General features: G+C 36.7%; 1 protein-coding gene across 1 annotated transcript in view; it reads right to left on the reverse strand.

Annotated features, from left to right (window-relative positions):
• Positions 1 to 15,897, reverse strand: part of USH2A (usherin) — a 385,041-nt gene that overhangs the window by 242,466 nt on the left and 126,678 nt on the right. Inside the window, exon 21 of the mRNA XM_084261650.1 lies at positions 5,213 to 5,343. Coding sequence (XP_084117776.1) covers positions 5,213 to 5,343 — 131 coding nt within the window. The remainder of the gene's footprint in view (positions 1 to 5,212; positions 5,344 to 15,897) is intronic.

Here is a 15,897-nt window from a genome sequence, read left to right on the forward strand (position 1 = left end):
TAAGACAATAAAAGGCTCCTTAAAATTTGGGGATCTAGCTTGTTACTTTGCAGTAGCAAACCAGACAGTTATGGGGTTTTTCCCAGATCTTCTAGTACTCTTTCTGGCTCAGGGACCTTAAACTTATGAATATGAAGAAAACCTGTTGATAAAAATAACCACCTATTGTGAATAAAACTAAAAAGGCCTTGTTAAATTTCCGTATTCTGACTTTAGTGATGTTTATCTATTAAAAATTGCTTGTCAGCATATAGATTTATAAACACAGTACACATTTTACAGTGCATGTTGAATTGGGGACTGTCACTCCGTAAACTATGTATGAAAATATAAGATGTGTACATATGTACAGAAAAAATAATTTCCCATGAATATTTACAGCATGTTTCCTACTCCATTCAGCCGAAATCTCGGTACTGAGACAGTTTGTACAGCACTTCTCTGTCCCATGATAACAATACAAAGCTATACATCCTTACATACTAATGTGCACTTTTTTCATATACTATTTTTTATTGTCTTCTCTCCTATTTCAACATTTTAATATTTTACAAACACACATTTCATTATCGTAGTTTAATAATTAAAACCAGAACTGGTGTCATGCCCAATTAATGTGCCCTGGTAGCATGCCCATTAGTTTTTCCATTAGTGAATTCAACAATACTAATGGGATTACTAGCATGGGATGCTAATTGGGCGTGACATAAGAAACTGGCTTACTTCTTAGCATACCCTTGCTAATGATGAAATTAATGAGCATTTTATTAAATGCTGTCTCATCAAAGTGTACTTAGTTAGCGTTAAAATTGTTACAAACGATGCTGCATTCTAAAGATCAGGTGCCTGAATAAGTGGTTCTTCATATTATGTTTGGCAACAGTCTAGAGCATTAACAGTTTTATACTTCAGAAACCACATTTATTTGTAACCAATTCAATCTGGGACCACACAACCATATGTGCAAACCTGTGCTTAATTTCAGGGGTAAAAAAAAAAAAACAAGAAAGAAAAAAGACCGTGTCGAGCATTGGGCATGCACTGCATCAGGGGTCTCTCTACATTTTATCCAGAACTACTCGAGTGACTCTGTGATCAAATTCAAATACCCCGTCGTGCAATGCCTTGTTATGCACTTTAGAAATCACACATAGGGAATCAAATATGGATTGGTTTTCTGAGCCATACAGTAAGTCTTAATTTTCAGTAGCTCTCAGTAATAACTATGTAAATACGAATCTCTGTGGCTCTTCATGCTGATGATTAGACTTGTACAAATATGTAGACATCACAAATATGGATCCTCAAAGATACTGTCTAGGTGCCAAATTCTGAATATAATCACCCTTCTCCCAATCAAGTTCTTTCAATGCTCAAACTCCTATGGCTGAGAAGGTGGGCAAATACTGAAGTTTTGCCAATGCCAAGCAGCAAGGCATAGTAGACACTCATAGATAGGCATTTCTCCATCTTCCTTTTTTTGGGAGTAACAGCTCACCTCACCTCTTTGGCCTCTGCACAAGCCTCGGGCAACATCAAAAGTATTGAGTGTTTCTCCTCTTTTTTTCTGTCAAGCTCAGTTCATGGATCATTTTCTAAAACGGAAGAGCTGGAATCAACTCGCTCCATACTGTGAGAAGAATCTTGATACTCTATCCTCAAAGACTGTCCTAATCACTAAGAAAAATGGTACTCCAGGTTGGGCTTAAAATTCCACTCTTAGTGATTTCACTTTGTATAAAACATCCACAGAGCTTTCCAGGGGATGGGGGACAGAGGGGGCAGGAACAAATGATCTGTAGCTGCTGAAAGATGACTACAACTTTAGCTAGAGTTGACGGTGTAACTCACTAGTGGATTTAGAGGCATAATGGTAGGAAGAAACTACACAGGCAGATGAATGTTTGCAGACACACTGAGACTGGAGGAAGGTCTATGGAACAATTTGATTATACAGACAAGACTGAGGAAGACATCTGTTAGTAAAAAACCTCATGCTTCCTGGACCATGAATAGAAACCTGCAAAGAATGACAGCAAAACAATGATGAAGGAAAAACGAGCAGCTAGACAACACAAAAGGGAGACAAAAGAGATCACCCGACTACAGCTAAATGAATGGTGGTGTACATAAAGTCGGGAGAAGTATGAATGGGCAGGAAGAAAAGGATTTGAAATTAACACTAAGAGAAGGAAGAAGTTAGGCTGCTGAAGACTCCCCACTAAGAAGGCTTGGCAGGACAATCCCCAGAGCAGATACAACAAAGAGAAAACGCGCTGCTGATCATGAGCAAAGATACGTACAAGGATCCTGAAAGGGACTACGGGTAAATATAATTAACCTGCGACAGGACACAGCTGGAGGGGAGCACAGAATATTACACCACACGGCTGTAGATAAAAAGGAGCAGACACACAATTGTCATCAAAAAGAACTTTTGCCATTTTTAAGAGGAGGAGGAGAGCACGGAGGCAGGGCCATAAATGCTTATCACATATGCCATGACCATAATTAGAGAAAACAATGCATATAATGGGGTTAGGAAACCGCATGATGTCAATAAGTAGTAATTAAAGTATTTGGACACTAATGCAAATTGGGATACACAAATGAAGTAGTAAAAATTGCTGCTACAGAACATGATACCTGACCTTATAGAATAGGAATAGCAGATAATAGCAAAATTAAACGAACTAAGTAGAAAACATAGAAACACAGGTAAAGACGGTACAGTAGTACAGCAGGGTAAGACCAAAACGTTTTGATAACTGAATTTTCACAGGCAACAGTTTTTAAAACAATACCATGAGAAATACATGGATATAGGCAACAGTACCCTACTTCTGAGAATGCACATGGAATCTCTTCCATGTTATTAATGAAAAATTAAAAAACATTAGCTTTCAAGAAAGTAAACCAAATATTAAGACCTACATTATTCCTAAACGCCTTGAATGACAGATTTTTATTTTTTTTTTCTACAGTCACTGAGCCAGCACTATAAGCTACTTTAGACTGGTATCTTTAAGATAAAATATGGCAGTGATGATTCTAAAAATCAGCATGGGACAGTGTCTGATTCAAATGAAACAAAGATAGACAAAGATGTATTCACAAACAAGTAGTTTGTTAAAATTCATGATAGTAATTACAGAAATTATTAACTGAACAGAGAAGTTCTAGGGACTGACTATGGAAGAGACCTGCATTTTTTACAGTTAAAAGACAGGGCTGGTGGGGGAGGGGAAGAGAGGAAAAAGAACTGAAAAAAGAAAAAGGCCAAACCAGCCACTCTCCCACCTGTCCCCCTCTCCCCCAGTCCCTCAAATATTGTGAATCCAAACAAATATATGTCCTAGGGAATGAGTCCAACCTAGCTGACAAAGCTACTTCAGAGAGACCCAGTCTGCAAGGAGTGCTATTTGAAGCACTAAAATACCAGTTGACAGTTATCCACTCCCATTAAAACAAACAACAAAATCCAACTATTATACCAAAGACCTTACAAAGGAAATAAAAATTCCCTTTCATTTAAGTGAAGGTTTAAGAGAAAAAAAGAGATAAAACAGAACTAATACTATTAAAGTGTAGATGAGGGCAACATGAACAACGGTGTTAAGCATGATCCCAAAAAATGAAGTACACACTGATTTGGTTTGCAGCACAGAGAAGATGACAAAGCTTGCTTGAAAATGGAGGGGAACAATAGGAATTTATATCTTGAGGTCAGAAGCAGATTTAATGTTTTCTAGCACAGGGACCACACATGCACACTGGCCTCTGCGTAGTACTTTGCCTCCTCCAGATTTTCCAGAGCTGAGGCAGAGCTACACTGCTGCACCCCATCACCCCACCACTGGATGGTCACATAGCACCAGTGCCTGGACCACAGCAGAGCTTGGGAAGCAAAGATTAACAACGAATTGTCAAGGCTCTAAATCCCCACCGTTTTATGCCATTAAGCATTTCTGTTCAACCCCCTAGAGCAGCAGATACAATGCCAATCACATAATTAGACACTGAGGCATGACGAATGATAGGGCTGATAGAGCAACCAGTCCTTCCTGCGACACACAGGCAGCAGTAACCTTACAAAAAGGATGCACATATATGGGTACATATGATAACCTGATTCTGCCAATATAATTATACAATTCGATAGTTACTTCCAGTTTCTTACACATGTATGAAAAAATAACTGAGTTTGTAATGCTTTTTTTTATTCCATGGGATCTTATTTTTAATTTTGTAGAATTTGTTTTTTAATATTCCTCTATTTCTGCCTTTGCTATGGTCATTATTACTAGAAGTGAGAGACAATTTTCATCACAGGAACACCACCACACTGATTTTGGTAAAGACAAAGTCTCAAGATGGGATGCTTAAAAATAATTGACTTAAATTATATAAGTGACCTTTTTTCAGCAGGGATAGAGTTAATTTTCTTCTTAGGAGCTGTTGTAGCGCTGCGTCTTGGATATAGGATGAGAATAATGCTGATAACGCACTGATGTTTTGGTTGTTGCTGCACAATATTTAGACCAAGTCAACTATTTTCAGCTTCTCACACTGCCCTGCAAGTGAGGGGTTGGGGATGCATAAGAAGTTGGGAGAGGACACAGATAGGACAGCTGACCCCAGCTGGACAAATGGATATTCTATACCATATGATGTCATGCTTAGTAACTTACAACTTGGTAACTTCCTGCAAGTGTAACATGGGGGAAGCTGGCCAGGGGACTAGACTGTGACTAAAGAACTATCTGGGCATCAGTGGCCTTCAGGTAATGAGAAATTGTGCTGTGTTTCTCTTCTATATATATCCTTTTATCATCTTTAAGATTATTCTCTTCTTTTTCTGTCATATTAAAGTCTTTATCTCAACCCATAAGTTTTACTTTTTTTTCCCCTCCCCTATTCTTTGCCTCATCCCACTGGGGTGAGGTCATCGAACAGCTGCCAGGTTAAACCACAACAAGAACCTTTATTTGCTAATTCAAAAACTGGGTCTTCCCCCCCCCCCGGAATCTTGTACTTTAAGCAGTATTTGGTGACACTGACAAAAAAAACCCAACCCGCAAAAATAAAGTTGTGAAACATAACAAAACAAAACAAAACATAACAAAAAAGCTTTAGTGTTCCAGTGTTTCTCTGTCAAGATGTGATACAGAAATATAAACTATTTTTTACAGGATTATGTCTTTTGTTGTACCTGTGGATCAAAAAGGAAGTAAGGACGACCATTCCTCAGTTGAAGCACAATGCATTCCTCTTGATTTCCAGGTGATGCAGAGAAAAAAATCAAACCATCAGGTTCCTGGGTTCTAAATTTCACTTTAATACCTGGTCAGAAAAAAGCAGCAGATGGTTAATGCCAAAAAATGGTCCTTATGCATTCTCACAGTGTAACTGTAACAAACAAAATGCTGTTTAGAAACACTTTAGCAAACCAAAATCATGGAAGTTCACCCATGCAAGAGAAATTTTAATAATCCACCCTAATTCAGCCTTTGAGAGAAATGTCTGTGCTTTCAGAGCCCCTACTCATCTGTAAAAAAAGATATGCAATTGTGACTTCAGCTGTTCCATAACTTCTTGCTTAAAAACAATGTAAGTCAAATACTAGCCTACTCTAAGAGTTGATGTTTTACATGTGGATTTTCACTTTAACATTTCTATTCATAAAGTAGGAATGACATTCCTGCATGGAATGATTCCTATGACAATGTTGGACACTTGGTTCACACAGAGAGAGAGAAAGATAAATACAAAATTATACGTATATTTTATATTTTCTTTTATAAATACATATATCAATGTGTGCAAAGAACACCTGAAAAGAATAAGCATTAACAAAAATCAGACATAACCCAAGAAATAATTGACAAACTAAGCTTATATAATTTCCAGATCATTATCAGTAGTCCTCCATTTCGCTTACGATAAAATATTGTTTAAGCATATGAAATGTCATTCAAGTGATATACAGGGGGAAAAAAGTAGGTTTTTTAACATTACTTTTTACCACAAATAAAACAAATCAAAACAACAAGCTATTTAAACAGCTTCTATGTATTGGAATACTGTTGTCCACAGTATAAACTTACTCAGTAACTATCTACGGCCTCATTAATGAAACAACTCATAAATTATGCATCGTGTTTCTAGAAGCATAATTATGAATAAGCAAGTTTTGGATAGCCACCAATCTTCTATAAATCCTTCCTTTTAAGCTATCTCATGGAACGTCATCTTACAGAAACAAATTGAATCACAAAACCATACGCCTAACTTGGCTCAACTTTTCTAACTTGCAAATCCAGGTACCGCAAGCTGGGTCTGTGGTGGAGCCATGTCTTAGCTGTACTAACATTTTTGCAAATTGAAATGGAAAAGCAGCGCTAGCGATGTCTACCTATCTTGCACACTTTCACAATGTTTCTGAACAAAGTGATTTTGACACAACGGGGTAAGCTATTGGTGTTTACCCAACTCCATCAAACTAATCAGTCTTTTCACACATATTTTCCTATGTCAGGTAAAAAAAAACCTAATAAGTTACAAGAGCTGTACACAGGTTCTATATTTACAAAAAAATTAAAATACTGATTCTGATGCCCATTCATTCTAGATCTTGTTTTTCAATTACTGATACCCACAAGAAATATCCTTTGACCCTAAATTTCCTAACCATGTTTTCATGCAACTCACATGATGTACTCATAGAAAGGAAACATATTCTCAAGTCAATGAAAATCAACCCAGCAGCTAAAAAACCTCAACTGTGTCCATTGTTAAGGAAAAGCATAGCTTTGCCTGGCTCAGAAATTGCCACTATTGCTGTCATAATAGAAAATATAAATTAAATGGGTTTTAACTGTAATATTGCATTAATTCTGAAAGTTTTCAAATGTTATACAGGAACTTGCCATCTTCTTTTCATATCAAAGAGGGTTACAACCCTTAATTCCTGCCTTGTAGAGCTGCCACAGTATTGAAGGGTCAGGAACCATCTTTCTCACTCAAAGCTCATGAAGCAATTTCTTCTAAATTCCTTTGTCATCTACTAAATAATTCAGAAAAGGAGTCTATCCCTTGAAGTTCATGTATCTGGAGTTTGTCATTAGATGAGGAAGTTTGTATAAACTAGCTCGAAATAAGTATTCTTCTTACCTCAAAGTTAGTAGTCTCCTGTGTTTCTATAAGTGAGTATAAAGAAGGTACCAAATATTAAGCAGATTTCTGTGTCATACATACTATTTCCACTGCAAGATACAATCTCATGAAATTAATATTTTTCCCTGGGACATGCAAATTTGAAAAAAAACCAAACAAACAAACAAAAAAAAAAAACCACCCCCAACCACCACCAAAACAAAACACCAATCTGAAAGAATTTCTTAAATCCAGGTTGAACCTGATGCTCAAAACAAAAGAAAAGCCAGAAATTCCATTGAAGTCTTGTAACAGCCAGGTACACATCATTCATTTGCATTACTTTCTCTGCCCTACTGACATTGAGCACATTTGAAAACAGATCATACTTAACCTGAATATGGAAAGCTTTCTTCCAAAAAGTCTGAAAATTTTCACTGAATTTTTAAACTGTGCTGAATCACCAGAAAACAATTTCAATTTTGGGGGGCTGGGGAGACGTTTCGCAAGAAAGTTTCTCAAAGACTTGTGCCAACTATTTCAGCATGCCTGCCTCAAGCCTTAACTTTAGTGTTAAACACAATAGATAAAAGAGAGTCAGAAATAAAACAGTGACATTACAATTACTTCTGTAATCTTTCAAGTGCAGAGACTCTGCACCTCAGCCACACTACCTAAGCTGCTAAAATCTTGGATGGAAAACATGAACATCTGTGGGGCATAGCATGAACGTACTTTTAATCAAGTGAAACTTGAATTGCAACCGAAGAATTCACCTAACAGGTCTGTTTGTGCGACAAAAATGATTGGTCCACAAGGAGTTGTTATCATTTCTGGGGTAAAAAACAACAGGAAATTCTACTACAAATTAAACACTAATGTATGTCATTACAGCTGCAATTGGAGAAGCTGTCAGAATTCCTTTAATTGTAAATAATTTCGTCAATTTCCCTAGTTGAATTTCATCTATTATAATGGCATTGTTCAAAATGTAATACAAATATTGTGTACAGTGAACTTAAGACAAAAAAATACACAGTATTAAAAGGAGAGACAAAATAAATTACTATTATTATCAATGGTTTAAAGAAGCCCAAATTGTGTTAGGATAGACTAACTTCTGTCAGGATGTACATACTTTCAATTTATGTAGTAGTGGATTGTGATTAGGTTTTTTTTAATCCTCATTCCAAAGATGCCACATCCTGGTCATTAGAGGAATGAGGATGTGAGTGACCAATGAGGGATTTTAAAGGTATGCACCCAAGAAGCAATATCAGCATGCTACACACAGTTTTGAGAGCTCCATCTAGTACCAGGTTGGTATTAAAAGTAAAGATATAGTATTATAATGTTGTCAGATGAGTCAGAACCCAGTGTTTTGTCTGATACAGAAAATGACAACTCTTGCTCTCCCTCATGTAAGTTTAGCAAGTCTGAGAACTCCAGCAACATTTCAGATTCATCATGAGATTCACATCTGGATTCAGGCTCTTCTGGTGCAATTCAATATAACTAGCAAGATGTCCACAAAAGCATTTAATAGGCAAGAATGTACTGTTAGGAGGCTGGCAGTGTTTTTTGCTTAAAGCAAGTTTACAAAGCACATGGGATTATTTTGGCTTTAGTAGACCCAGTAGGTAGTTGGGGAAAAAAATAAATCAGAGCAGCTCCAAGATTAGCATAACATATACTAATAATTTACAATTATGACAGCAGTAAAATTCACTTCTGAATAATGCTAAACAATATTATATTTTTCAAAATACAAGGTTTGAATAGCTTTTGTTTGACCAAGAAACTTTATTCGCTCAAACTAAAGAGGTTTTGATTCCTATGAATTTAATGACATTTAATTTAGGGTTTGGTTTGTTGGGGTTTTTTAATACATCAGTATTTCAAAATACAAAAACATTCACAGCACTCAACAATGCCATCTGACTTCATGATATTTTGGGCAAGAGGATTTGAGGGGAGAATGTAGGAGGATGAGCAAGGTAATTGAAGAGAACTTTTATAATAACAGCTGAGACCCCTACTGAAAAATAATCTCTTTGTCCCATGGACTCAGCTAAAACACCTGTGAAGTACCTTTCTCTACAACTGGGTGTTCAGAATACAGCTCAAAATAGCCAGCAAATATTGGAAGCATTGAATACCTAGAAGTTGCTACAAGTCTCAAACATCCCATGCATCTTCACTAAAACCCATATATAATAACCACATGAACAAATCCGGCACATAAAATTAAAAAATACAAGCATTAATGGGATACTGTAGTATATTACAAACATTTTCATTGTGGATTTAGGAAATAATAAAAGGAAAACAGTGCACATTACAGTTGGATAAAAAAATGTAAAAATCAAACCTGCCTAATATCTGGAAAAGCACAAAGCTTTGTTTGAAAATGAATTTGGCATAGGAAGCACATCCATTTTCAGTGCAATTTCTCCAAGAATTGTACAAACACCATTTGTATTTCCATTCTACTTGTGTCATTACGTGAAACAGTGTAAATAATTACATAATTGTACATTCCACTCAAATGAACAGAAAATCATTGGCAAAGAAAGTGATATCTTTATGTTTACTAAACCCCTTATTTGTGCATAATTCAACTAAAATGAATAGACATTGTATATAAAGTCTTGACTACAGCACTAGGCTCTCAGCAGCCCCTTCAGGATGACAAATGTTAAGCGTTTACTTAACATTAAGACTGTGTACAAATGCTCCAATCAAATTACAATTTCCCACAGAAATTATGAAACAAAATTTGTTTTTAACGGGGAAGGGGGTAGGTGGGCAGTAAAACACTCCGTTTCTATATGCATCCATTGAGTAATATTTAGTTGTTGTGCTCTCTGTGAGAATGATTCTGCATGCTGCATGCCATTAAAATAGATAAAACACATTTAGAAATGTATTTTTAATAAAAAAATATATCTTTCAAAGAAATAAGGGAGAATTCACAAAAGTGGATCAGTATTTAATAAGGAGAATAAGGAGAAAAGAAGGATCTCGGTGGACACTTTGCCAGACACAATCATGCAGATCCTCTGCTGGAAATAAGCAGTTCTTCATACTCTGTGATGGCCTATCACACTCTTTAGCTTCCTGGATTTTGCTGAGAGAAGTTGGGAAGTATTCTTCCCAAATCTGTCTGATATCTTTTGTTGACTTTGGTATGGGATCAGATCCATATTTTACTGTTACGTTAAGGTGTTTGAAAATGATTTTTAAGTTCTTCATCACAAGCATGAAACCATCAATCAAGTAATGCTGTCCATTTTTAAGTTACTTTTTTAGCAGAAATGTAAAATATATATTTAAATATCATATATGCATGTACATAAGTATACATACACACAAAGAAAATTTTCCAAACTTTTTCCAAGCTGTAACTGGAGCATCCAATTGCAATTCAGCATCATTTTTTCTTTTGCGACGATAGCAAAAACAAGAATGGGAAGAAAATCCTTTGATTTTAAAATTAGTCTGTACAACCTCCCCCCTTTTTTGAATAATGGCTACGTTGATTCAGAATGACACAGTTTTTATATATACTCTTAATACATCAAACTGACGAAAAGGTAAGTCAAACTAAAATGTTGAACAAGCATCAATACAGAATATGATGACCAAACAAAAGGCAGAAATACATAAGACTTCTGAAAACCAACTATCAGGCAGAACCCCAAATCCTCTTGATGAGAATTGAGTATTTATCTTACATTAAAATGACTAATTTGATACCTGTTTTTTCTTATTTTGCTTTCTACCCCATTATACCCACTACTGGTAAAACAAACAGGACATTTTAGCTTTAATCTTCTTACTACATAACCCAAATAACTTCAGTCATGTTTGCATTAATGCTGCATTAATCATGTTGTTGCGTATTAATGAGTTTTCAGGCTATGCTAATTACTGTCATAGATTCTGCAGCAGCCCATTAAATATACAAATTACGGAATTAAAGAGCCAGAGCTCTTCATGATTAATCTTTAAATGGAGAAAAACTAATGATGTCTGTACAAAGTTTCTCTCCACTTTTGGCTGACTGAGCCCAATGAACAATCAATTAGGGTATTTGAAGAATAAGAATAGTGCACAGACTAAAAGATTTGTTATGCTGTTATTCTATGCAGAAGATACACATTCATAGGTTTCTATCAAATGGACTTCTGCAACATACTCTGGTCTTTCAGGTCTCCCAAAGTGTTGCACAGGGGTAAAAGCTACAGGATATTCCAATTCATTACTGCATACTCATAGGAAGCTGCTGGTTTCGTATGAATATAGTAAATCAATCTTCTCCTTTTAGCAAGGACACAAGTCCTGTTACTCCCTAGTAAGAAAGATTTACAGCAAACCTTGGTGAAAAGAAAGCTGAGATAAGTTTAAAGTCATTTGATAAGATTTGATGTATTAGTAGCACTTTATCCCCTCCGCTATAGTGTGATGGTTTTTCAGGAATAGTGCAATACCCAGTGGTTAACTCAAGAGAATCAAAAGTAGGAGACCTTGAGTCTGTACCCAGCCAATGACTGAGGTATGTCCCCACTGCCTCCATCTTTCTTCATGAATGATGTTGGCCAACATCACTTCTGCAAGATTCTGCAATGTTTGAAAAATTCATTATGGTTTGTTCTACATAGTCTTAAATACATACATCAGCAATATATGAATCAGCAAAATGCCAATATGTGTTCAGAAAAATTACTAGACACCACATATGCACTGATATTTGAGAAACCCAAAAAAGAGTACTAGCCTAACATTTTCCAAATACTGCATATTATGGAGAACATCACAATACTTCCCTAAAGGTAAATTCTCAGTCCCTATTAATGTTATTGTGCACACCAGTAGTTGTGGTTTAAAATTGACCAGGCCATTCCAGACCTGTCTAATCAGTTCTTTATAACATGGGGGGAAATAATAAAGAAATCACACTTTGTATACTAAAGACTTTATGTTTATACAAAGTAGTTCTTTAAAAAACAACACAAAACATTTTTGAGCAAGACTGATCATGGCATGAGAAAACTTACATGACAGTAAAGTGAAAAAGACTGGATTGCTGCAATTAGCATATGAGGAGGACACAATACCAGGATATGAAATAGTTTTGGAGAGACAAATGAGGCACCCAACACACGCTCAGCACACATACAAGACAATGTTCAAGGAAAGTAAAAGGGAAGAATTTCAAGCAGAGATGTGCCTTAACAGAGTCATTTTACAACTTCCAAGAGAAAAAAGAAACATCATTACAACAATCTGCAAAATACTGACACAAAAACTGTCTGAGAGTTTAGCAAGACCCAAGAGGAACCGGACAGTCTGACTGCCTAGATTTATCTAAATAAATAAAGATTTCAAATGTATATAAGAGAGGTCAAGGTGAAAGTTGATGCAGATGATACTGTTATCTGTTAGCATTTCTCTGCCATTAGAGAAGACTTCCAGTTGTTTACAGAGAGCTTTTAAGCAGTACAATCATTAAAGAAACTAATGTCCAGACTCAAATTCATTAGATAACCATGCCTAGGAACAGAATTCATAACAGTTTTCTGCTTGGTTACATTGGCACAACATGCAACAGCCATACATCCAACCAGCTCAACTTTTTCAGAGCATAGCTAACAGAGTAGAAATTACAACTATAATAATGCAATTCTAGGAGTCAAGTCCTGCTAGGGATATAGATCAGCTGCAAGTCTGTTTCTGTGTTTGGTTTTAATATTGAAGTGAAACACGAACAAATAGGAAACATTAGCCCAATATTCAGCTAATACTTCCTTTCCTGTTATTCTTCAACTTGAACAAAATTTGAGAAAATGTTACTCAAATGCAGCCTCTCACAAAATAATAGCTGTAAACTTTATTTTTATTTAGCTTTATGTAGGCTGGGAAGAAGTTCAACAGACTTTGATTTTCTTAGAAAAGGAAGAAAATAGTTTCTAGGAGCATGAGTCCTTTCTTAACAATTTCATGAATTCAAACAGTGATATTTGAAGTATGGAAACAGAAGAAAGTGTTCATCTTCATTTCAGGATAAATACTTTAGAGAAAAGACTGCATTCTGTTACCTGTATGTGAATTAGTGCATAAAAAAAGGTCATCTTATGCAACAAGGGTAAGGTGGGAGCGGCTTCTAGGTGTTAATGTAATGCAAATCATAATTACTAGAAATATGATGACAAGAAGAATCACTTCAAAGATTTACAACAGTGCAATCTATAAAAGGTCAACATCACAGAGATATCAGAAATGAGATGGAGGTCAGTAGTTGTAAATAGCACTTCAATTATAAGCCTTTAGTTAGTATTTCCACCAGTAGTACAAACGAAACACTGGACAGACGATAATTTAACTGATCAAGGGAAAAAGAGTATGACTACCACTGAGTAAAATGCAAATACATCAAAATTAAAGTCAGTGTAATGATCTGAAACACAGCAAATTTAGACAACAGTGCACTAGCCAAGGCAGAATCCCATCACGCAGCATTGCAGAAGCTGGAAGCACAATAAGGTGGAAATCCTGCAGCAAGCGAAGCAGCTGCAGTACATACAATGTATACACAATGTACATACAACGTACATAGGAAAGAGAGGAATAACTAAAATAGGGTGATGAGTGTCTTGAGGAATACTACAGGATAAAAATGGAAACATAACAAGGAGAGGGAAAACCCCCCCTTTTAGACAGAAATACACCACCACAGAGCAAACACTCAGCAAAAAGCAAAGTTTTGGGTTACAGATTCAGCAACAAATGCTACTCATGGTAGAACTGCAAGAGAGCTAACAACATGGCCAAGTTTTAAGGTAGACCAATAAAATGCAACAAACCTGCCAAATTAAGAACTGAAAGTAATATATAGTATTTTCATCTAGTAGCATTTGTGACAGTATTTCCCCTATTACTGACATAACAACCTTTTCCAGAGAAAACCTAAACCTTTTATTTGCAGTATCTAAGTTCAGAAAGGAATCCAATGGAATAACCAGCTGGAAGTTGTATACGTTGATATCAAACTTCCTTTTCTCACATTTACAACAGAGTTCGGTAAACATACCAGGTGACGGCAAACAATTATTTCCTCAACCTCCACCAATTCAGGTGACTGTAAATGTTCACTCCTTGTCTAAGACAGTTGCCACCTAATGGAGCTGCACCTTGAAAGTTCAGCAGGTTTTGCCTTGAAAGAGTTAACAATATTCCATTACATTTTGTTCCGTTATCCATGTGCCTCTGTACCTCGAACCACACACTCTGTAAATCAAGTGCTTTATAGGGTTTGGCATGAAATGTCCACTGAGAACACATCCAGACACTTCATAGCACTTCCATAGAATATTTTACTTACAACATGATCCACAGCTATCAAACACCGCAAGTTCAGTTCCAGCAAAAGCGTCACCCTTGCAGATCAGGACAGAATGGAAATTGAAAAGTTCAATCCAATCTCCTTGCACTGGACATGTAGGGTCAGCTGTAACCTGGCCTTGGGCCTGCTGTCTTGAGATGACCAAGCAATTACAGGCATGAAAGTCAACAGGGTAAAGCTAATGCACTGGCCCTGTTACTGTAAAAGTAAACTACCATTCACAAACTACTATTCACAATCTACAGTATGAAGAAAGCAAAGGCAAGTGCTGCATGGGAAGCTAAGAAATCTAGCAATTTTCTCTTAGAAATTACTTTAGCATATATATGATCCCGGCCTACTCTCTCTACTGTTTCCAAAGGCATGGAAGGAAGATTCAATCATGCATACAGCAGTCAAAGTCCCTGGACTGCTTTAGAAAACGAACTGGGGGGGAAGAGGAGAACCACCTGTAGTAGTAGCTCAGCATCAGCTGCTGTTATCATTTCCTTTTCCTTTCATCCCATAAATATAGGGCCAAATAATCATACAGAAGATTTTATGTTATTTATCATATTCTAAGGCCATATTCACCAACCTTCTCTGCTCTGCCCAGCTTCTGTAAAGAATGTGCCACAGAAAACATGACCCAGTGCAGTAAGACAGCTGTGGAGGTTGCATTACCAATTTGTAGTCTGGCTTATTCCCAAGAATCACCTCCCTGCACTCACTGTAAGAGTTAAGCACATACAGAAGCATGAAACAAAACTAGCCTGGTAATGAAATCAGCTGAATAATTACACACTACAAATTACTTTCAGAGCAATAAATAAAATTTAAATCTTCCCTATCCACTGGTTTTTAGGAAAGCAGCACAGTGGTATGCAGTGGACATGGAAAAAACTCCTGTACTACATCCAGTAATACAACTAGTGGGACAAATACACTTCGCAGCATAATAGCTGGCTATATCCCAGTCCTGCGTGCCACCACCTACCCGGGCAAGCAGGATGGTAGACAATGATGCTGGCAGTAGAGGAACACTGAGGTAATGTCTTCCTCCTACCCAGGTGGGAGAGCTGCTCCCAGCTGAGGATTTCAGCCAAGATTTTCACTGTATATCAGGATGCAAGCGACAAAGCAATAGGCTGATGGATACACAAAGCAGCACCAGCATTGACAGCCATTGGTGTTCCACTGCGTTTCCCTGGATAGAAAAGAGCTCAGGATTTTCTCCTGACTCTAATCAATACTGGGAGGAAACTAAGCATACCTCTAAATTCTGAACTACTGATGTAGTTCATCAGTAGAAACAGTGATCCAGAAATAAGCGTGAATAAAGACGTCACAATGGTATG

The sequence above is a fragment of the Gallinula chloropus genome (assembly GCF_964237585.1).
Source record: "Gallinula chloropus genome assembly, chromosome: 3".
Classification (NCBI taxonomy): domain Eukaryota; kingdom Metazoa; phylum Chordata; class Aves; order Gruiformes; family Rallidae; genus Gallinula; species Gallinula chloropus.